This window comes from Mesocricetus auratus, unplaced genomic scaffold (genome assembly GCF_017639785.1).
Source record: "Mesocricetus auratus isolate SY011 unplaced genomic scaffold, BCM_Maur_2.0 Super-Scaffold_100691, whole genome shotgun sequence".
NCBI classification, from domain to species: domain Eukaryota; kingdom Metazoa; phylum Chordata; class Mammalia; order Rodentia; family Cricetidae; genus Mesocricetus; species Mesocricetus auratus.
The window spans coordinates 46,648,068-46,671,998 of NW_024429267.1; the positions used below are offsets into that span (position 1 = coordinate 46,648,068).

At 51.1% G+C, this 23,931-nt stretch overlaps 2 protein-coding genes across 8 annotated transcripts in view; both read right to left on the reverse strand.

Annotated features, from left to right (window-relative positions):
* Nucleotides 1–115: 115 nt before the first annotated feature.
* Nucleotides 116–15,459, reverse strand: P4htm (prolyl 4-hydroxylase, transmembrane). 3 transcript variants are annotated; one of them, XM_005074952.3, is made up of 9 exons: nucleotides 14,982–15,459; nucleotides 14,684–14,765; nucleotides 6,400–6,590; nucleotides 5,605–5,701; nucleotides 4,469–4,631; nucleotides 1,909–2,094; nucleotides 1,209–1,299; nucleotides 934–1,057; nucleotides 116–548 (listed from the first exon to the last, which is right to left on the reverse strand). In XM_005074952.3, exons 1-9 carry the CDS (start codon nucleotides 15,333–15,335, stop codon nucleotides 328–330), a joined length of 1,509 nt encoding a protein of 502 aa, XP_005075009.1. In that variant the 5' UTR covers nucleotides 15,336–15,459; the 3' UTR covers nucleotides 116–327. The 3 variants fall into 3 exon arrangements, 2 of the variants coding, with proteins under 2 accessions (XP_005075009.1, XP_040596247.1); XM_040740313.1 differs by lacking the exon at nucleotides 1,909–2,094 and having other exon boundaries at nucleotides 14,982–15,366; XR_005874935.1 differs by lacking the exons at nucleotides 116–548; nucleotides 934–1,057; nucleotides 1,209–1,299; nucleotides 1,909–2,094 and adding an exon at nucleotides 4,710–4,812 and having other exon boundaries at nucleotides 4,489–4,631; nucleotides 14,982–15,370.
* A 6,049-nt stretch (nucleotides 15,460–21,508) lies between these two features.
* The window catches only part of Arih2 (ariadne RBR E3 ubiquitin protein ligase 2), a 55,484-nt gene continuing 53,061 nt past the window's right edge, over nucleotides 21,509–23,931 (reverse strand). For all 5 annotated transcript variants that reach the window (XM_040739499.1, XM_040739497.1, XM_040739498.1 and 2 more), the window contains one exon: nucleotides 21,509–23,789. In XM_040739499.1, coding sequence (XP_040595433.1) covers nucleotides 23,718–23,789 — 72 coding nt within the window. In that variant the 3' untranslated portion in view covers nucleotides 21,509–23,717. The remainder of the gene's footprint in view (nucleotides 23,790–23,931) is intronic.

The window sequence follows — 23,931 nt, forward strand, 5'->3', positions numbered from 1 at the left end:
CCCCTGATTGGCCCATCAAGAGAGCCGCCCCGCCCCGCCCCCAGAAGCTGGCGGGGAGAGCGGCGGCCCTGCCCTCCCCTCCCCCAGGCGGGCGCTTAGCTGGTCTGCACCTGGCTCCAAGCCCTGTCGTTTTATTTGACGGAACAGCATGGAAGCTGAACACCAATAAATAACGTGAATGTAGGACCTGCGCCTTTCATCGCGGCTGCAGGCGGGGAAGGGGAGGGCAAGATCGGCCAGAACTTTAGTCTGCAGTAGAACAGAGGACCTGCAAGGGGCTTTGACGACGTTGGGCAAGCAGCTCGTGACTTGCGTCTTGGCCTCCCGTCAGAGCTCCACGCGGGCATCACTGTAGGCCCTGTCCAAGGCCCACTCGGGCTGCGAGTCGGCGCCACCTTCCCGCGCCAGACGAGCCATCTCCTGCTGGAACAAAGCTTGTCGTGCCCGGCTAGGGTCCACATTGATCCAGTTGTTAGCGATCCATTTGGTGCCACGGGTGACCAGGCAGCCGCCATGCAAGGAGTAGTCGTCCACTTCACCCACCCAACCTAGGAGAAGAAAGTGGCATGAACGAAGGGACACGTGGGAGGGACCCCTAGGTTGAACCTGCCTGAGCTGTGCAAACACCTAATCCCCATGGAAGGACTTGGCGTCTCACCCGTTAAGACATGGTCAATACGCTGGCCCTCTGCCCAGCTTCCTTGTTGCTGAGCCTGTCCATAGATAGCTCTCTCAGCCTGGGTTGTTAGAGAATTTCCCTAGCCCCAGAGTAAAGAAAGGCTGATGCATGAGGAAAACGGGTGGAGATACCCCAAGCGGCTGCACTGTGGCCTAAAGAAATCACTGGTTATGGAAGAAGGCTACTGAAGAGCAAACAGAAACCGCCCTCAGGTGGCAGAAGGGAGAGAGAGGCTCCCTCAGGGAAGCCCTCACCTTGCCCGTCAGGCAGGTAGTTGTACCAAAAGACTGCAGTTCCTTGCTGGGGCTTGACACGAAGGTTTCCCTTGTCACAGTGCCTTCGAGTGTCTCGGAGGTCAACATCACCCTGAATTAGACTCTGTGGGAAACAAGGTCTTTTGGACTGCCTGCCATTGTACGGTCAGGCAGCCCACGTTGCCTCGAGGGGAGATAGATATGTGCCCTCACGCCAGGTCTGGAAGGGTGTGTGCACTGCCCACTCACAGACGGAACAGCCCAGTGGCCCTTACCATCTCATCATAGGTCCTGTTGTCTGCTACAGGGAAGACAGTCTCGCCCCCACCGGTGACGTTGTTCAAATAAAACAGCACTGTCATGTAGCTGTAAGGCAGGGGGAGGGGCTGCTGAGCGGATCCCCAGCTGTGGGTACTGCTACTTGTGGGCAGGGTTACTCAGGGGCCACAGGTCTGGCTAGGACGGCCTAGACACTTCCAACCCTGTACTCACAGAGTCTCTCTTCTGGTGTGGCTGAGATGACAGGTGTACTGAGGAAAGCTATGTGACTTTGACCAAAGCCCTGGCTGGAAAAGGGAAGCTTGTAGAAGAAGGAATAACATGCAAAGTCTGCTTGCAACTGGGTGGACGGAGCCAGAACAGCCACATGAAGCCCTGACTGACCTCGTGCAGGCAGAGGGACACAACTGTGCAAGCCAGGCTGAGATCCCCACCAGTGGGGTCAAGATCCATGCTTATGAGGGCGAGTTTCAGAACCTGTGGGTATCTGGGTCTGTTCTTATTTGAGTAGACTCAATGGCCAGTAGCCACCACTTTCCTGATACACCATAAACACTGAAGGAGAGGCTTGGGGGAAAAGTAGGGGCATGGCTGACCAGGGTGACCCTGCGTATTCTTGGCCCTACCAGGCTATTCCTGTATCCTCAATGGACCCAGTCTGGGAATTGAAGCCGACCCCAGGTGGGAGTTACTTGCCGACAGGAGGTCTCGAAGGGTACAGACTCATTGGCCACAAGCTTGGTGTGGGAGCAGATGGTCTCTGGGTACACAGGTCCGCTGTCCACATGGGCATGGTAGTGGCCCCCCTCACCGTATCGTACAACCTGCAGTGGCTCACTGAGCTCCACAATCTCCGGTGAAAGGCGAGTGAGGCGCAGCACCCTGGTAGGCAGCAGGCACTCAGTAAAATGGCCAGCTTAAGGAGCTGACCAAGCTGGACCCTGGGCTAGCCACAAGCTTAACCCTGTTCACCTCTCCTGGAAGTCCCATAAGCCAGGCTAGACGTGACTTCTAAGAACAGGGAGATTGAGCTAGAAATGTAGTGTAATTGTAGTGTGCTTGCCTAATGTGTACAAGGCCTTGAGTTCAATCCCAGCACCACACAAACTGGATGTGGTGTGTGCTGGTAACCTCAGTATTCGGGAGGTGGAAGCAGAAAGATCAGAAGTTCAAGGTCATCCTTGGCTAGATAGCAAGTCCTAGGTGAGTCTAGAGCACATAAGACACCACACACACACACTCACACACACACTCACACACACATACATACCACACACACCACATACACTCACACTCACACCACACACACACTCACACACACACAGTACACATTCACACCACACACACTCACACCACACACACTCACACCACACACACACTCACCACACACACTCACACCACACACACTCACCACACACATACACACACACACTCACACCACACAGCACACATTCACACCACACACACCACACACACACATCACACACACACACACTCACACCACACACACACTCACCACACACACACCACACACATTCACCACACACATACACACACACACTCACACCACACAGCACACATTCACACCACACACACACCACACACACACATCACACACACACACTCACACCACACACACAATACACATTCACACCATACACACACACTCACACCACACAGCACACATTCACACCACACACACACACTCACACCACAAACACACACACTCACACCACACACACTCACACCACACACACAGTACACATTCACACCACACACACACTCACACCACACACACATACACTCACACCACACACACACTCACATCACACACAGCACACATTCACACCACACACACACTCACCACACACACTCACACCACACACACTCACCACACACATACACACACACACTCACACCACACAGCACACATTCACACCACACACACCACACACACACATCACACACACACACACTCACACCACACACACACTCACCACACACACTCACACCACACACATTCACCACACACATACACACACACACTCACACCACACAGCACACATTCACACCACACACACACCACACACACACATCACACACTCACACCACACACACAATACACATTCACACCATACACACACACTCACACCACACAGCACACATTCACACCACACACACACACTCACACCACAAACACACACACTCACACCACACACACTCACACCACACACACAGTACACATTCACACCACACACACACTCACACCACACACACATACACTCACACCACACACACACTCACATCACACACACAGCACACATTCACACCACACACACACTCAGACACACTCACACCACACGCACACATACACCAAAAGGTCTGTGGTGGTGGCCGTGAGCCATTTACATCCCAGGGTGCCAGACATAGAGATATCCAATTAATAGGGAAAATAAGGTGGTTATTAAGTCAGACTCAACTCTCCTCGCTGGAACAAAGTTGTTCATTCAAAACCTCTGATTTTATTTTTTGTTTTCTTTCTGCTGTTTGTTAGATGGGGTCTGATGTAGCCTAGTGTTGGAACTCTGGAGCCTAGAACAATCTTAGACTCCCCCTCCTAAATCCTAAGATTGTAGACATGCACAGCAACGCCTAGCTTTATGCAGTGCTGTGATCCAACTTCACCTTTGTGTGCTAGGCAAGCGCGTCAGCAACCACCTTAGCCTCATCCTTCTGGACTTTTTGAGACAGTTTCACTGTCAAGTCCAGGCCTTGGCTGCACACTGCCGCATCACAGGTGTGAGACACCAGCCTGGCTTAGGAAACCTCTCTGTTCAAGGATGGGGTGTCTCTGAGCAGAATTAACTCCTTGTTTCCTTAGCTAACAGAAAATAAGTGATTTTTTTTTTTTTTTTTGGTTTTTCGAGACAGGGTTTCTCTGTAGCTTTGGAGGCTGTCCTGGAACTCGCTCTGTAGACCAGGCTGGCCTCGAACTCACAGATATCCACCTGCCTCTGCCTCCCGAGTGCTGGGATTAAAGGCGTGCGCCACCAACGCCCGGCAGTGATATTTTTTTTAATACCAGTTCTTTGCACCACAAAGAGGTCTAATATGCCTTCATTAGTCAACTGTTTTTCAGAGGGTTGAATTCCTGTTCTAACAACTGGAATTTAATCCCAAATACTTTATCAGTTCCATTCCTTTGGTTCTGGCAAAGGACCCTGCACTGGAAGAATGATCTCAAGTACTCCCTTACCTCTGGCGGATGGCCCGCATGACATGATGAGCTCCCTCACCCTGGTGGAGCCAAGTGTGGTGGCTGTTCCTCACCAGCTCATTGGATTCTGCCTTATGGCTCCTCATGTACTTGTGGAAGTCCCGAAGATCCATGCTGGAAAACTCCTGCAGACTCAGCACGCCTGCGCGGGGTATGCTCGTCAGGGCCTGCCAGGCCCACGTGCAGTGAGCACAGCGGCAGGCAGCACCTCCCTACCTACCCCAAAGGTAGCAGCAGCCCCTGGCCTCAGGCACTGGGGGCCATGCGCACTTGTCCCCACCTGGACTCGGGTCAGATGAACCTGGTTTCTGTCACATCGGGCCCTGAGGGAAGACCCAGAGAAGTTTGTTTTCTGTTTAAGCCTTGATTTGGTCCCGAACAGGAAGAAGCCCAACCCATATTGGAGAACCAGCTCTACAGCCAGGATGGCCCCAGGCTCTGCAGCCTGCCCTTTAGGAGTGTGTGAACATGCTCCAACCTACAGAGGGCAAAGGGAGGTAGAGGACCACCTGTGCTGGGTATCCTCCAGAACATTCCTCACTGTAGTGTGACGGCAGGACTAGTTCCCAGAGGTTCCCTCGAGTCCCATCCTGGCTGGAACTCTGTTGGCCAGTCCTTCCTGCTACAATTCCAGTCATCCTAGCAAAGAACTGATCCCCGCCCCATGAGAACAGACTCCTCTGTTCCTGCCCAAGCCACTAAGCAGGGGTACCTCATCCGGGGCTCGCTCTGGGAGAGTTGGTGGCTTTGCTGTGATTCTGACAACAGAGCTTCCACCCCTTGTCCCAGATTCCACTAAAGGTGAGGGTGCTGAGCCACAGGTTCCAGCCAAACTTTTCACCCTAGGTCCACTAGACTCTGCCTCATACAGCCACAATGATCTCCAGGAGTTTGTCATGTAGACTGCCACCAAGGAGAATGGGGGGGGGGGTCTGGCTGTCCACCTGCTTCCCAGGGGTTAAAGCAAAGCTGGGTCTTCCCCTCCCTTGTCTGTCCACTTTAAAAGCAGGGTGTGGAAGCTGCCTGCTGCAGGGGAGGGGCCAAGCTTTCCCGGGCAAGCTCCTGGGAGGACGCAGCAGCTCCCAATCTCAGAAATGTGAAGGGTGAGAGCTCACCATCACCATCAGGGTCTGCCTTGATCGCAGAGTACATCTCTTGAATGTTCTCTGGGGTCATCCACCGTCCATTCCCTAGGCGAGTCTGTGCTAGGACCTAAAGCATAGAAAGGTCCTTCAGCGAATGGTCCCCTGTTAGTAAGGGATCACCAAAATAAATAAGGGCCAAGTGCTGCTGTAGAGCTACAGACTTCAATGGGGGAAGACACAGGATATCGATATCGTGAGGTCTCTGTGAAGAAGTGAGGAGAGCGGACGTCTTATGGCATCTGTGAAGGAAGCCAGAAAGGAGGTACTCATGCCTGAGGGCTGCATCCATTCCCAGACCTGCCGGCATTGAGGCCTTCAGGAGGCATGGTTGACTGCTTGGAGGCAGAATAAACACAGGCCTGCATCATCGTCCTCAGATACTCCAGGGAGGGTGGGGGAAGGCAAAGGCCTGGTTACCAAGGCAGGACAGGAAGCAAGAGGAAGCTGGGACCTAACGACCAGGACCCTCAGCTGACAGGCACTTCAGAACTCCCACTGAGTCATCATCTGTAGACTGACAGCAAGGGACCCAGAACACAGGAGACACCTGCTGAAAAACTAGTGGTAAACGCCTCACCACAAAGGGATTCTCTTGCCCTCCTCAGTCTCGAGGGCAGTAAGGGACTCTGGGTCTGAGCATACCCAAGCAAGCCTGGGGTAGCATGTGACGGCAGTGGCCAGGACTAACTTACACCAGTGGCAGGGCAACTGGAAAGGGAATTCTGGGTACTCTCTACAGTATGTGTTCAGACCTGGGATGCTAACCTCTCGGAGCTGCAGGCGACCATCATGGTTCTGGTCCAACAGCTGGAAAAGGTCCAGCTGGCTGAGCTGCATGGTACTCATCGCCTCCTCATACTCTTCAGTGGGCAGGATCTGGCTTCGCTGTAACCCCTTCATCTGTGCCAGGTGGATGACCAGGCGGCACTCCTCGTCACTCAGGAAGCCCGGGATTTCTGCAAGACGGGGTGGGTAATGCTGACAATTCAGTTGAAGTACTAGGCATAAGTACTCCTCCCCCTCCTCAACAAGATTCTTGGGTATTTTTTGTCCCTTGGTGGCCATCGGGGCTGGAGGACTTTACATGTCCATTTACCACCAACTGTATTTCTTATTTTGTTTTGTTTTTTGAGACTAGGTTTCTCTGCGTAACAGCCCTAGCTGTCCTGGAACTAGTTCTGTAGACCAGGCGGGACTTGAACTCACAGAGATCTGCCTGCCTCTGCCTCCCGAGTGCCGGGATTAAAGGCTTGTATCAACACTGCCTGGCTTGATGATTTTTTTGAGAACGTGTTCTTACTGTGTAGTCCTGGCTGGCCAAGAACTCACTCTGTAGACCAGGCTGGCCTCAAACTCACAGAGATCTCCCTGCCTCTGGCCTCCTGAGGCCAGAGGATTAAGGGGATGTGTACCAGGCGTTGGTGGCGCACCCCTTTGATCCCAGCAGCCGGGAGGCAGAGGCAGGGGGGATCTCTGTGAGTTCCAGACCAGCCTGGTCTACAGAGCGAGTTCCAGGACAGCCTCCAAAGCCACAGAGAAACCCTGTCTTGAAACACCCCCACCACCACCACCCCCGCAAAAAAAAAAAAAAAAAAGAGGGTATGTGCCTCAAAGGACTGTAAATTAAGGTTGAGTTGTCTTGCAAGGTTTTTTTTAACCAGTGTTTGGGATGAGGGATCTCTCGTCCTGTCTCACTGGTAACAACACACATTTTCATGGGGATGGGAACTCGTGAGTGAGCTGGGGCAAAGATAGAGAACATTCATCTACCTCAACATGAAACCTGAAAGCCACAGGATGAATTGAATGACAGAGTTTTGACCTTTTTTTTTCCCTTAACCCAATTTACGGTAGGCTAGGGATGGTAGCACTGATCAAGTCCTTCAGTCTTCGGATGGCTGACATGACCTCAGAAGTGACGGTGAATGTAGGTGGAGGCCCTGCCTGGGTGCTGGGATCAAAGACCTGGTCCACCATTGCTCAGCTGAATTTTTATTTTAAAGGTCAGAGACACAGTGACTGCTTCTTGCATTCAGTTTTCCTTTCAGCATTGTTCAGGGTTTCTCTGTGGCTTTGGATGCTGTCCTGGAACTTGTTCTGCCGCCTGGCTTTGTTTCTGCTGTGATTTTGCCACTGTTATGAATAATAATGTAAGTATCTTGATATTTCTGATGGCTGTAAGGGTCATGACCCGCAGGTTGAGAACCACTGCTTAAGTAGATCGAGGCCTTCCCCTTGTTCTCCTGCTCAAGTGGTTGCAGTCTGTACACCAAGGGCTGAGTTACCCAGTGCTGGGAAGTCCGTGGGATCACATAGCACGCTGCAGTCCTCTGTGCCTCTAGTACAGACTGTTCACCCTGGCTGTGGCTACATGTCCACAGAGCACCAGCCACCAGCTGACAGGTGCCTGAAAGAGCTGGACCTGAGCCTCAAATGTGGGCAACCCACATCTCACACCCCAAGTGCTTCCAGGCCTTGAGAGACAAGAAGTCAGCAAAGAATAGGCTGTACTGCCGCCTGCAGAGTTGCTTGCCATTTCTCCCAGTCATACTTCAAGCATGACTAAGCATTCACAGCCAAGAGGAAACTGGCCCTACAGCAAGGATGGGAGCCATTTTCACTGATGACCACAGCTGATCACTCTGCCAAAGGCACTCTCAACATTGCTTACAGCTCCTGAATTTCTCCACTTGTGTTAGAAGCCAAGCCTGCCCAGGTAGTGGTGCAAGCCTTTAATCCCAGCACTCAATCAGCAGGGGCAGCTGCATCTCTGTGAGTTCGAGGCCAGCCTGGTCTACACAGGGAGTTCCAGGACAATCAGAGCTACCCAGAGAAACCCTGTCTCGAAAAACCAAAACAACGACAAAAAAAAAAAAAAAAAACCCTTAACCTCAGCTCATTAAGACCAGGGCAATGGGAACTGAGAGAGGGTTTTGGCTTCTGTTGACACTGGTGGTATTGGACAGTGACAAGGCACCTGGGGCCCAACCAAGTGCATGCACCATTCATTCCCCAAGCCATGGCACTGTCCCATGTACACAGGACACCCGGAGGTGTATCTGACCCACTTTCTGGTTCATGACATAGCAGCCAAGCCATTCAGTAGCAGATTGTCTGTGGCCCCAACTTGCACGGGGTTCCATCCCAATGCTCCCGTTGTCTTCCTCTAATCCCTCTTTGCCTCGTGTGCCTTGACAAGAAGGGCGGCATCTCCCGGGGGGAGGGAGTGGGTAAATGTGGTACCCCCAGCCAGGGCCTGTTCTGGAAGCCAGCTCCTCATTGGTCCCTCAACCACCTGTCAGTATTGGGTGCTGATGTGGGGAAGGGAGAAAATGAAGGGGTTTTGTTGTTGTTGTTTTGCTTTTGGTTTGGCTTGGATTTTCGAAGACAGGGTTTCTCTGTGGTTTTGGAGCCTGTTCTGGAACTCGCTCTGTAGACCAGGCTGGCCTCGAACTCACAGAGACCCGCCTGCCTCTGCCTCCCAAGTGCTGGGATTAAAGGCGTGTGCCACCAATGCCCTGCGAAGGTTTGTTTTTGTTAGTGTTCCTAGCAGAGGTAAGCAAGTACCCTCCGAGAGCTGGCATAGGTCAGAGGTCACTGATGGGGTTTGGGTTCCTGGTTTGTAACTACAAACTATGAAAGTCTCTTGAAACCCAAAAAAGGACAAGAGGCAGTTCATGTCAAAATGGAGATCAAGGCTCCTTTCCAGTGGAAACGTGGCGGCTCTGTCTGCCCAAGGGATGCTGGCAAGGGATGAAGTCAAAAGGTCACGAAGCCGATTGTTCTAGCCCAGCCAGCTTGGCCTCCGAACAGCGTTTCCTCAGTTCCCTCTGGGAAGAGAAAGCCCCTCCCAGAGCCGAAGCCTCCGGATTGTCAGTAGCAGCGAGAATGGATGCTTTCAGAACTCAAAGGCAAGGGCGCTGTATGCTACGCCAGTTCCAGCTCCTGCCCTGGCCAGAAACTGCATGCAGTGTCTAAAGGGCTTTCGGAGAGGGCGGGGAGGTGGGGGGAGGGGAAGGGGCGCGCGCGGGGGCGGGGGAGTGCTGCATGCTCCTTCTGGGTTGGAGGTGAAGATCCAGGGTGCAAGCCCCACCTCGGCCCTCTCGGGATGGGGGGATGACGGTGGGGGAGGTTACTTGGAAGGCTCAAGTCTGAGTTAGCAGGAAGGGGAAGGAGACGAGGGGGGCAGGGCTGAGGTATGAGATATGGCCCAAGCAGAAAGCCAGGCTGCAGAGCTGTTGCTAGGTGACCAGAGTGTTGTTGCCCAGCAACCACAGAGTATTCCTAGCTACAAGGCAGTGCTAGGAGCATGAGAGGCTCCACGTGATCACCCTGTTTCTCCCACACCACAGGGTCACTACCGTGTTGCAGCCAGTGACAGGTTTTGTAAGCCAGCTGTGTGCCCTTCACAGCCTGCTGTGGCCTTTCCTGACCAATTATCACGCAGAGAGACTTCCCCGTGGGCTACAATCTATGTCACAGCACAGGTCGAGGGCTCCCACTCAGAGTACCCTATTTGCTCCTTGGCACAATGTCTCCAGTATGCTCAGTGCCATGGTCAAACCACACCTTTCAAATCAATCCTGAAGGGGCCAGGAAAACCAGGCTCAGGTGGGGGAGGAGACCCCTACAGCAGGCAGCTGTCTGAAAAAAAAAAACCGAGGCGCACAGGTGGAGGGTGGGCGTTGCACCCCATACACCTGTGCAGCACGGCAGCTGTAGGTCTGTGCCTTGCAGGCTCAGCAGAGGGGCCCTTGGACACGTGCATCAGTGACTGGAGAGCTCTGCGTGTGTGACACCCTCTACATGTGTGTGTGACGGTGAACATGGCGGTCAGAGAGCAGAGGACACACCCAGGCTTTTGTCCTTGCCTTCTGCCTTGTCTGAGGCAGACCCTTCTCATTGTTCATCATTGCTTCCGGAATTCTCCTGTTTCCAGCCCTTACCTTGTCATAGGAACACTGGAATTACAGGCGTGCACTAGTGGGCCTAGCTTTTATGTGGGTTCTGCGAATTTGTGTGGCCAGCACTTGCAGACTGAGTCATCAAGCAGTCGTCCCTTTAACCTCATTCCCATGGGTGTGAGCAAAGACACTTGTAAGAGGGACACCCAGATTCTATGCATAATTAGAATAAAAAATATGCCGGGGTGGTGGTGGTGGTGGTGGTGGTGGTGGCGCATGCCTTTAATCCCAGCACTTGGGAGGCAGAGGCAAGTGGATCTCCAAAGTACTGGGGTTAAAGGAACGCAAACCAGGCACAGTTGAGAGGATCAGAGTTCAGATCTCCAGCACCCAAATTAAAGTGTAGGCTGGGATGACCCTAGCTGCCCACTGGCCAGCCAGTCTGGTCTCATCAGTGAGTTACAGGGTTAGTGAGATGGCACTTGCCACAGAAGCCTGTCAGCCTGAGTTCAATACCTGGGACCCATGGAAGCAGGAGAGAACGGACCTCCACAGGTGTGTTCTGGCATGTGTGCCTGCATTCATATTCATACATACATACAACAGTACAAAAATCCACATGTAGTGTTGACTTCTGTATACACATGTGCATGTACACATACACGCATATGTACACATATACACATATGCCAGATGTGGTGGGTCATACCTGAAACCCCAGCTTTTAGAAGGGAAAAGCAAAAGGATTATCCCAAGTTCATAGTGAGTTCTGGGGCAGCCTGAGCTACAGTTCGAGAGTCTATCCTAAAAAAATTCCAGGTCTAGAGAGATGGCTCAGTAGTTAAGAGCACTGACTGCTCTTCCAGAGGACTTGAGTTCAATTCCCAGCACCCACATGGTGGCTCACAAATGTCTGTAGTGGGTTCTGAAACCCTCTTCTGTCATAAAGGCATAATGCAGATAGAGCACTCACATACATAAAATAAAATAGATAAATCTTTGAGATAAAACAGAGCCGCTGTAGGACAGCAATATCCCTAAGGAGGTGTCAGTGAATTACAAAGGTCGTTTCTGGGCAGGGCATGGGGGCACACACTGGGCTACGTAATAAGGACAGCCAGGCCTCCCCTGTCTCGAAACAATGTCAAAGGTTCAGATTCTTTTTCACCTCACAGGGCAGCTGGCCCCCAGGGTTCCAGATCTTTTGGAAACACGGACTCCAGCCATGGTCTACTTTGCAAACGCTTAGACGAGGACTTTTGTCACCTTGATCTCACTTGCCAAGTGTCTCTAGGAACAAAAACAGGAAAAGGAAGTGTTCCCTAAAGAGAGAGGCAGGACATGGACACACAGGCTTGTTACCCCTGAACTTGGGAGGATGAGGCAATAAGGATCCTGAGTTTGGGGCCAACCTGGGCTACATAGCAAGTTCTAAGTCCTTGTCCCAGTTCAGATCCCGGCACCTGGTTAATCACAGTTGGGAGCTAAGAGCAGCAGGGGGCAGAGCTCAGAGCAGGCCCATCCTCCTCAGCTCTGCCTACCTCTTGAGGATAACAGTGGCCATCAGAACAACGGACAGGCAAGAACAGAAGACTGGCCCACACACTGCTCCTTCCTGGGATGAGGCGTCCTTTGGATCATCTAACATCATCTAACACCACAGCATTCAGGGACTGCTCTGGACCAGTCTCCCCTGTGATTTCCCTTTTTCAAAACTAGATTTCTTTTTGTATGAAACTTTTTTGTTGTTGTTTTTGTTTTTCCCGATACAGAGTTTCTATGTGTAACCCTGGCTGTCCTGGAACTCACTCTGTAGACTAGGCTGGCCTTGAACTCAGAGATCTATCTGCTCCTGTAGACCAGGCTGGCCTCGAACTCACAGAGATCCACCTGCCTCTGCCTCCCAAGTGCTGGGATTAAATGCGTGCGCCACCAAAGCCAGGCTTAATTCTGGTTTTTCAAGACAGGACTTCTCTGTGTAGCCTGGCTGTCCTAGAACTCACTCTGTAGACTGGGCTGGCCCCACTCACAGGTCTGCCTGCCTCTCGAGTGCTGGGATCAAAGAAGTCCACACAGCTTCCACTCTCTTTTTATTCTGCTGTTGTTTTGTTTGTTGATATCTACTTCTGATATGTAGCCAAGGCATGAACTCAAATTCAGGATCCTCCAGTCTCTGCCTCCCAAGTTCAGCGTTAGCACATTGCCAAGTCTATTAACTGTATGTTTGCCAGTTTCAGCAGAAACAGGGACCCAATTTGATGACCTCTCCAGAGTACTGTCCTCACATTTCTTCTGTTGCTTGTAGTTTGCTCTTGGGAATTTCAAATCTGGGTTTTTTTTTTTTTTTTTTTTTTTTTTGGTTTTTCGAGACAGGGTTTCTCTGTGGCTTTGGAGGCTGTCCTGGAACTTGCTCTGTAGACCAGGCTGGTCTCGAACTCACAGAGATCCGCCTGCCTCTGCCTCCCGAGTGCTGGGATTAAAGGCGTGCGCCACCAATGCCCGGCCCCAAATCTGGGTCTTTAATTATCTTCATGGGACAAGCTGCAAATTAAGAGGACTCTAGCCTGTGGCTCGCCTATGCTAACATAAACTTAGATAAATGCAGACTGGGTGGCTAATGAAAAGAAACCGAACTGTCTGTTCCCAGGCCTGGGTCATCCTTCCCTGACAGCCCACGGGCTGACTCTTACCCGTCCTGCATGTCTCTGCTCAATTATTTCTCCAGGGAGGACCATTTGTTACTCTGCTAAGAGTTTCAGCACGGGGTAAAACTGTACCACCTCACATCCAGCTGTTTACTCTGCTCCCTCCTCATTTGAATGTTAGCTTCAGAAAAAACTGTTTCTAATACCTGCATTGGGACCTTACATGGGCTTCAATGTTATTCAACAGTAATATTGATAATAACGGCTCACAAACGTGTACAGCTCTTCTCACAACCCATGCATGTGACGTTGTTATTTATAGCTATCTGTAGCACCAGGCAGAGCCCTCTTCGCTCTATGACAGGCACACACTGGGTTTTGCTCAGGCCCCTTCTTCTAAGATAAGATTACATTTATTTATTTGTGTGTGTGTGTGTGTGTGTGCATGAGGGGAGATCAGAGGACAACTCATGGGAATGCGTTCTTTGTTTTCACCATGTGGGTCCCAGGGACTGAGTTTAGATTGTCAGACTTGTGGCAGCCACCTTTATCTGCTGAGCCATCCTATCCCAAGCCCAGAGACCTTTTTGTTTGTTTTTTCGAGACAGGGTTTCTCTGTGTAGTCTATCCTGGAACTTGCTCTGTAGACCAGGCTGGCCTCAGACTCACAGATCCACCCGCCTCTGCCTCCTGGGTGCTGGGATTAAAGGTGTGCGCACCACGGTCTAGCTAGGGCTGCACAAATTTCACCTCGGAAAGGTCAATGAGTGCGGCCCCCTCACCTTGTTGACATCCGTAGTCTTTGGAGGCCTTTGGTGTCTTCACAGCTTGTGTCAGGGTAAATGAGATAACATTCAAAGCCTATCATTTCCTAAGAGCTCAGAAAGCAGGAGCTGTGTGTGATATCGCTAAACAGGGTCACCCTGAAGGGCTCTGCTCACGAAGGACGAAACACAAGAATCCTAAGAATCTCAAATACTGGGAGCAAGAAGCTGGGCCTCTGGCTTGGGGGAAAAGGGGGTTGATTGCGGGTACCAGTTTATTCCGATTTAGACAGCGTGATTCTCATCCCACCACAGGATCAACTTTAGGAATGACTCCCCCTCCTCCTTCCCCAGAGGCCCCCACGTCAGCTGGCACCTGGCCATCAGTTTCCCACCCCGATTTAACTCTGGAATGTGACAGATTAGTAGCATAGTCTGTGCAAAGATAATTTCAATACACTGTTTGGACACTTGTCTCAGGGCCATGCTGCCCAGCCTATGACAGAGGAATCTGCTGAGGGGAGCACGGTGCAGGGAGGGGAGTGTGCCAAAGGCACCCATGTCCTTCTGTTACCGAGAAGTGAGCTCTGCTGTAGCGATCCTCGGAATGCAGAAAGCGCTTTTCTGCAACGCAGTCGTGTTCAAAATGTTCAAAATAGAAAACATGAGGTCAAAAGAAGCCTCAGGGTGGACACTGCAGCCCCTGGCCCTTTCCGGAAGTGTCCTACAGACTTACCAAAGAGCAATGGCTTGAGGCTGAGGGTTCGGATGAAGTGATCCCTGCCTGCCACCAGCTGGACTTTCCGCTCATACCCCACCTAAAGGAAAAGTACAGAGGGCAGCTGGTGGGTCAGGCCGCACTGCTCAAGAAGAGTCCCGTGTCAGGGCGCGACAGTGGGAAAGTAAGCAAGCGAGCGCGTGACCCGGACACAGTGATGCATGGGGTCGCATGGGAGCCGCAGCTGAGCCACGGTCCGGTCCAGCTTGGCTAGGCAGTGCCCGGAGCCTGTCGCAGCGCGGGGAAGTGTTCTTACCTTGATGCCCTCCAGCCGAGTGAGGGGACCCAAGGTTGGCACTGATTGGGGGCTCTGGTCGCGGCGCTGAGGTCTGGGGTCTGTGCTCTCATCCCCGTTGCTGTAGTGGACGAAGAGCAGCAGTGCTAGTACGTTGCCCAGGTACAGGTGCACGAACACCATCAGCACCAAGAAGTAGGCACGGGAACAGATGCCCCGGGGCTTGCACAGTGGCCGCACCGGTGCCTCCTCCTCATCGCCTGGTCCGGTCGCCGGCACGGAAGGGCGATGCTCTGGCGGCAGAGGCCACTGCAGGTTTGAGGCCTTCTCGACAGCCTCAAGCTCAGGCCGCTGCACGGTCGCGGCCGCCGCCATGGCGCCCAGGTCGCGCGCGCGCTCAGGGGAGGGGCCGCGGGGGTGCTCGCGTTGCGCAGTCTCCGGGACCAGGACGATGGAGTCAGCGCGCACTACGGTCACTAGGAGACCGCGCTTCGGGATGCTGCGCCTGCACACAGCCTATCCTGTCGGTCCACTGAGATGCAGGGACCTCGCTGGCACCGGGGTTGCACCGTTAGGACAGACCCATTGCTATTAGTAGTTTCTTGGTTCCCGGGTGAAGGCGCCCTTCCAGAATTGCATAGCGGGCATTTTCTTGCTCCTGGGTGAAGAGAATTGGGAAGTGACAGAAAAGAGACGCCGCGCTTTATGAGTTAGTGTGCTGCTGCTGCTGAGGCAGTGACTGCACACCAGATGATCAGTTTACAGAGCCTGAGCTTGTTTTCCTTTAATTTAAATGTTTGTGTATATGTGAGTGACTGCATATGCGTACTGCACTCCATGGGTGCCTGTGTTTGCAGAGGGCAGAGGGGCTTTGGAGCTGGGGTTACAGGCCTTTGAGTAGCCACCTGGGTGCTGGGAACCGATCTTGGATCCCCTCCAAATGCTTTAAGTGCTCTTAACCCAACACTCATCTCCAGCTTCCGGGTTTGTCTTTTTCCTTTCTCTTTCTCCTTCCTTCCTTCCTTCCTTCCTTCCTTCCTTCCTTCCTTCCTTCCTTCCTTCCTTCCTTCCTTCCTTCCTTCTGAAAGACCCTCAGTCTTTCTCTCAGGACCCTAGCCCCAAAGACCACCAGGGAGCTGAAGTTCGCTGCAAAACGCAAGAGGATTTTATTAAGCAGGCGCGCTGGGATTCAGCAGCCTTAGGAAGGAGTGAACTCCGAGCAGAAATTACAGCAAGTTTTTAAAGCCTAAAGCCGCAAACGGGGTGGTGGGGGTACAAGGGGAGTTTGGAAGTTGGTGCCAGACCTTCATGAATCACATACGCTTGTGGCTGTCTGGCTTGTTATCTGTCTCAGGCAACGTCTGAGCCCTGGCTGAACTTTGTGACTGACCTGGAACCTTGAGGTCTGGGAAGTATTTTCAAGTCCTTGAGGACCACCAGGGGAAGATGTTTAAGTGTAGTTGCTCACGTCCAAGGACGGGACAGCTTAGTAATTTTCCAACTATTGGGGGGCTAACTCTTGGGGCTCTTCCTTCCTCCCCCCCCCCACTTTCTTTCTTCCAGAACAAGACAGAGTTGCAGATAGCTCCGGCTGGCATATCAAACTGGCAAGGAACTGAGGATGAGCTGATTCTCCTCCTCCTCAGATCCCTGCAGTTTCCCATGGCCTTCCTGTAGATACTCTTGAAGGCCCTTCTGGGGTCAGGCTGGACCAAGGCAGTCGTGCAAGTCACGATTTAGGAAAAAGCTGCCCAGTGTGCAGCGGTTGAGACCCAGAGTAGGACTCTTCCTGGTGGAGTCCTGGAATCAGGAAGGTTGCCTTGTCCGTCCGTCTGTCTCCCCCCACCCCAGCCCCCAGTAGCCCTCAGAATGAAGCAGGTGCTCAGGTTGTGGGAACACTTGCCTCAAAGTCACTGGGTGGGAAGAGGGGGAAAAAGGGCTTTTCCCTCACCAGGATACCCTGGCCTCAAGAGAAAAAGAAACTCTGATTACAAAAGCATCTGGCAAGTGCCAAAGGCCTTATTAAACTCTGCTTTTCTTTTTCTTTTTTGGTGTTTCGAGACAGGGTTTCTCTGTATTGTTTTGGAGGCTGTCCTGGAACTCACTCTGTAGGCCAGTTAGCCTCGAACTCACAGAGATCCACCTACCTCTGCCTCCCAAGTGCTGGTATTAAAGGCATGCACCACCAACGTCCAGCTTTAAACTCTGTTTTTCTAAGGCTGGGTTACCCTCAGGAGATATACACACCCTAGGGCAACTGACACACCCCACTCCCCAATGCAATAAAGAACCATATTACTAAGGCTACACTTTCTGGGCCCACACAGGACAGGTCATTTCCTTCCAATATTCTACAATGGCAGGCTTCATCAGTGCCCTAAATGCCAGAACATATTAACTAGTCTAGTCAACCTAATGTTCCCAGCTCACAAGAGGATAGATTCTGGGCTTTTCTGGGTCAGAAGGGAACAGGCAGCAATGAGAAAGGTGATTTAGCTGAAGCATGTTGTTCTGAGACACTACAGGATGTATTAAGGCTTTGTTAGGGGAATCGGCCTCTGATGGACTGAACTCCAAGTAGCCTTGCAGAAGCCCCCCCCCTTTGTTTTTTTAAAAGACAGGGTCTCTCTGTAGCTTTGGAGCCTGTCCATCACTGCCCAGCACAGAAGCCCTTTTTTTTTTAATATTTATTTATTATGTATACAGTGTTCTGCCTACATGTATCCCTGCAGGCCAGAGAGGGCACCAGATCTCATTACAGATGACTGTGAGCCATCATGTGGTTGCTGGGAATTGAACTCAGGACCTCTGAAAGATCAGAAAGTGCTCTTATCCTCTCCAGCCCCACAGAAGCCCTTTTAACGATGGTTAAACAAAAGGGAACTTTAGCACTGGGTGGTGGTGGTGGCAGTGGTGGCACACACTTTTAATCCCAGCACTCCAAAGGCAGGGCAGGTGAATCTCAGTGAGTTCAAGCACAGCCAGGGCTACATAGAGGACCCCCCCCCCCCCCGCAAAAAAAATCCTTTTAGCAAGTCATTTCCAGCATAACAAAACCTCTTATTTGATCTAGTTGTCTGAGGGAACCCTACTTAAGCAAATCTCAGTATTTGTAAGAATTCCAGGTTTGCCAGGAATGTTTGTCTTTTTTTTTTTGTTTTTCGAGACAGGGTTTCTATGTATTGTTTTTGAGGCTGTCCTGGAACTTACTCTGTAGACCAGGCTTGTCTTGAACTCAAGAGATCTGCCTGCCTCTGCCTCCCAAGTGCTGGGATTAAAGATGTGTGCCACCAATGCCCAGCTGTCTTTTATTTTTAAAGACTTACTATGTATATAGCATTCTGTTTATATGTCTGTCTTCAGGCCAGAGGAAGGCACCAGATCTTACTAAAGATAGTTGCTGGGAGGGAATCAAACTCAGGACCTTTGTAAGATGGGCCTGTGCTCTTAACTACTGAGCCATCTCTCTGGCTCCCTGCCAGGAATGTCTTATCACTGTCATGCTAAGGCTCTGAAATTCCCAAGGAAGAACTCCCATAAATCTCAGATAACAATCACTAATTATTTACCAGAGATTGCTTGAAGGCCTAAATAGCCATCACTCCAGAGTAAATGACAGGTGCATTGGCTCTAATTTTTCTACTACAAAAGCAGTGATGCTATGGGAATGTCACCACCAGTGTTCCCCCATCTTCATATGGAGTGGGAGCAGAGATCTCTAGTGGCATGCCTGGTTGTCCTACACTAAGGCAGAGGCGGTAAGAATATGGTCCCCCAGAATTTATTTCACTGTGTGTGAGCACGTGTATGCAGGGGCTTAAGACTGACACTGAGCCTTCTTCCATTGCTCTCCCCCATACTCAGCAAAGCAGTTTTTCTCACTTGAGCCCGAGTTCACCAACTCAGCTAGTCTAGCTAGCTACTTGCTTTGAGGATTCCATCTCCACCTCCCCAGTACTGGGATTATAGGTAGACTGCAATGCCTACTCTGAATTTATTTAGGTGCTGGGGACCTGAACTCTGGACCTCAAGCTCATGAGGCAATCACTTTGCCTACGGAACCATCTCCCCAGCCACCTAAAATCAATTCATGAAGGAGTGTAGCTGCTGTCTTAGTCTCGAATCTGGACATGGGTGGTCCACATCTATGCTCTCAGTACTCAGGTGAATGCCAGACTAGGCTACATGGAAAGATCCTGTCTCAAAAAGTTTATGGTTTAAACAAATCTCTACTGCCAATACTCAAATTTCTTAGCTTGGGTGTGGAAGAACGTGCCTGTAATCTCAGAGTCAAGAACCCTAGAGCCCGGAAGCCCAAGTTCAAGGTCTGGTCTACACAGTAAATTCCAAGTTTTCTCCACTGTAGTTGTCTTCCAATTACTCTAAGGTCCAACACTTTTACTTATTTTTATTATGTACATTGGTGTTTTGTCTGCAGTGTATCTGCGTGAGGGTGTCAAATTTTGAAGTCACAGACAGTTGTGTGAGATGCCATGTGGGGTGCTGGGAGTTAAACCTGGCTCTTCTGGAAGGACAGACAGTGCTCTTAACCACTGAACCATCTCTCCAGACCTCCAAGAAACCCGTTTCCAACTGTTGATAAATACTTGAAAGGAGTAAACTAAACTCAAGGGCTTCACTTCTAATAATTTAGAAATAAAGGGACCAGACCCTCACTCAGCCCCCTGCTTTAGTAACCATGACAGGCTACAGAAAAGACACACCAGAGTCTAGGGCCAAAACTGAACACAAACTCCAGACCTGTCCCCCACCCAGCCTCCTAGATGCTTGGTTCCTGGGAACTGTTTGGCCACAAAAGAAACTCTAGGGGAGACCAAAACCTCCCCTGTAGTCTGTAGGATATAGTTCTGAAAACTATTGATATTTATGTACAACAGGCCACCTGTAAGTAACAAAACAATGCCATAGAGACCACAGAATGTTCCTTCTCAGCACTGACCAATGAAAACAATTGGAGGATATCGGTCTAGCCCAGCCTCGAACTCAGAGAGAACCGCCTGCCTCTGCCTCCTGAGTGCTGGGATTAAAGGCGTGCGCCACCACCGCCCCGCTCCAGCTGGCATTTTTTTGTTCTTACCATCTAAAAGTATGTGTATATATACATGAGAGTGGAGTCAGAGACAAACTGCAGTTTTTTTCCTTCTGCCACTTGAACCCTGAGGATCTTACCCAGCTATCAGTGAAATAAATCCTCTACCCACTTAACCACCTCTCCAGGGATACTCTGTGTGTGTGTGTGTCTGTGTCTGTCAGGTCACTTGTATGAGTAAGGGTCACCTGGGTGTGCTGTTTTTTTGAGACAGGGTTTCTCTGTGTAACAGCCATCAACGCCTGGCTTTGACATTCTTTGTGTAAAGACCACCCACGACAGAAGGGCGGTGGTGGCACACGCCTTTAATCCCAGCACTTGGGAGGCAGAGGCAGGTGGATCTCTGAGTTTGAGGTCAGCCTGCCTGGTCTACAGAGTTCCAGGACATCCAGGACAGTCTCTAAAACAATACAGAGAAACCCTGTCTGGGAAAAAAAAAAATCACCCATAGTGTAAAAGCTATGGTACTTTGATGCCACTGACTTTTCAAGGAGTGCCCTATGCTTCACTGGTTCTGGGTCTTGCTGCCCAGTAAACATACTCACTAGTGGGGCTGGAGAGTTGGCTCAGTTAAGACCACTTGCCCTGGCAGAAGACCTGGGTTTGATTCCCAGCGCCCACATGCCTCCTCAGGCACACACACGCTCGCACGCACGCACGCACGCACGCGCGTGCGCACGCACGCACGCACGCACACACACACACACACACACACACACACACACACACACACCACCTACACCCACATAGACAAAGGAATCACCAGTGACAATTCCGTCTGTGTCCTGTGAACTAGAAAGTCTGCCTGGGTAGTCTTCGTGTCCTTTCACACCCCACTGTGTCCCCAGCTCAGAGCACGGCACACTGGAGGTCAAGCGGCGTGTGGAGGGTAGCCCACCAGATGCTGGTGTCCATCTCATCTACAGTCCTCACTAGCGCTGCTCAGATGCCTGACAACACAGATCAGGACTCAGCCCCATCGTCAGTCTTTGTTCCCAGTTTTGTCCTTGGCCACATGATCTGCACCCTCTCTGGAGGAACCCAGGGGTCTTCAATGGTAGGGTGGTGTTCCTACCTTAATCCCAAAATGTCTGCAGGTAATGGTTCAATCTGTCGCCAAGGAGAGGAAAACTAACATTTATTTATTTTGTTTGTTTCAAGACAGGGTTTCTCTGTATTGTTTTGGAGGCTGTCCTGGAACTCATTCTGTAGACCAGGCTGTCCTTGAACTCAGAGATCCGCCTGCCTCTGCCTCCTGAGCACTGGGATTAAAGGTGTGCACCAACAACACCTGGCTGAGAACTAACACTTGTAAATTACTTCTTTTCCCCCCAGAAGAAAAACAGTGCTAAGTCTGGCTGGGCCTTCCAGCCCCTGGAGGAGGGGAAGGACAAAAGGCAGCTACCTGGATACTTCGAAGGAAGACTCCACACATTTCTATAATCAGAAACTCAGTTTATTTTGAATAAGCCACTCAAATTTGAGCAGATGACATCGCCTCAACTTTTCTTTGAAGAAAAACAAGGATCTGGTCAGTTCATGAAAACACATCTTTCTCTACCCCTTGCAGGGCAAAACACCAAACCAAACAAAAACAAAAACAAAAAAAAAACAAAAAACAAAAAAACAAAAAAAAAAAAAAAAAAAAAAAAGGAAAAAAAAAGAAAAGAACCACCTCTGGCTGACCTTTCAGATGTCCCTGATCATGTTAACAAAAGGCGGCCTCCACAGGTGCAGCCCCACCAGCTCTGGCTGACAGAGCCTCCTGCAGTGCCAATGGTCGGGCCGCAGCCCAGGAGTAGGAGCAATGCAGCTGTGCAGTTCAGGAAGTGCCCAGGGGCTTTAGGATGCGGAGCTGCAGCTCTGGTCCCATGCCAGGGCCACTGAAAGGACTTGATGGAGAAGTCCGTGACTCAGCACAGACTTCACATGCCACCCCCGGACCCTGCAGCGGGAAGGAACACTCCTTGTTTACAACTGTCTCCCACTTTTATTTGGGGTTCAAGCACTATTTACTAAACCACTTCTCCCAGTTCACCCCACACCCCTCATTGTCGGGGACAACATGAAGAGGCAAAACCTGAGGAGGTGAAAGAATGTACAGCTGGCCGAGTACCCAACAGTCACAGCTGTCACCTGTCTTGAAAACAACTCAATTTTACAGCTTTACATGGTACCTAGGTAATTGCTGACAGGAGGTGAAATGTATGAATATCCAAGAGTCTGCATCGTAATATTCACAGATTTCTCTATGGGCTCTCCCAGGAGTCCAAGGAGGCCCTGTCAAGTATAGACAGCTCTGCCAGTCTTAGAGGGGAGGCACTGAACAAAGCCACAGAAAACCCAGAGATCACAGATCTAACTTTTCAAAGGCCCACAGGACCAGGTTCAAGACAGGAAGGACAGCAGGCACGCTGCCTGTTCCTTACACTCGACTGTGCAAGGACCGGTCCTTCCCTCTGGCCAGCCCCTTCTTGTACAGGAACTGGGACCACAAACCAGGGGCTGCCCAGCCTTAGACTCCCAGACCTTAGAGATGGGGTCCTCTGATCGCTGCAACTAGGCAAAGGGGAACACACCCCACCCCAGAGAAGTTTCTGGCCACACTCCAGGTTAACATAAAAATAACTTGTGCAAACCTAGCTGTTGAGCCACAAGGCCCATGCCCTTGGAAGGGCCACACTGATCTCTGACCTTCATGTTCACAAGAACACATTAAGACAGTGTCAGACATGGCCACATGTGACCCTGGTCAGAGTACACCACTTGAATACTGGATCAAAAGGAACAACCAAAGAAAAGGAAACTTATTTTGGGGAACAAGTCCTTTCAAAGGTGGATCTCTTATCTTTGAGACAAAAGGAAGCACCATGCTGAACTAGGCTCCCAGTCTGGAGGTGCAAACGCCAACCTCTGCTCTGCCGTGGGTTCAGGCTTGGTGGCTCGACTCAGTGAGTCTCACATTCAATAAAAGCAAGCCCACAGTGAGACCCTGCTCTGCTCTGTGCCCTTCCTGCCCAGCTAAGGCAGGAGGTACATGACTCTGTACTCTGTGACTGTTATGCAGGCCAACTCAGTTCCCCACCATCTGCCACCCACACTCTTCTCTTGGGACCCCAGCTAAGGTCACACAGGATGCTGGACAGCAGAGACCACCCCAGGGACCCTGGCAGCAGACATTCTGAGGCTCCGTGGGTGGGCAGCATCAAGTTACATTCTAAGTAAAGTAGCTAGAGGGTAAACACTCCAATGCCAATTTATTTTCAAAAGGGCTCTGTGTTATCTTATGGTTTGCCTTCTTTTCTTTCAAATCGTACAACCTTTGAAAATTACATAAGTTGTAATGATCTAATACTATTAATAGCCACTCAGGAAAAAAAAAGTTCCCTCCCTCCCAACAACCATCCAGGGAGAATTTAAAAGTCCTTACTAGAGGCTAGTTCAACATGGCCTCTTCCCTGGTAGAAACAAAAAGCAAAAAGATAAGGAGAAAACAAATTGACTAAGAGGTGTGTTGCCAGTGTCTCTCAGGAGTGGGGCCCTGGCTGTTGCCTGGGGTCGTGAAAGGCAGAGCCTGCAGCATGCAGTACGGTAGCCGGAAGGCCTCACAGCTACATCTTCCTCACCCCGGCACACCCACAGCCAGCTTAGGTGTCGTGAAAATCCTTCAGCAGGGTTCTTCTCCGCTGCTCCGCTATGTGCATTTGGTTTTCCAAGTCCTGTACAAGGGACACACAGCAGGTGTTTACAAGTCCCAATGTTAGGAGCAAAGAGTAAGCAAAGCCACAGCCATTGTTATCAGGGGCTCCAAGTTGTCTAAAACAATCGCTCTTCCGCCGTCCTCTGCAGCAGCTGAAGTCC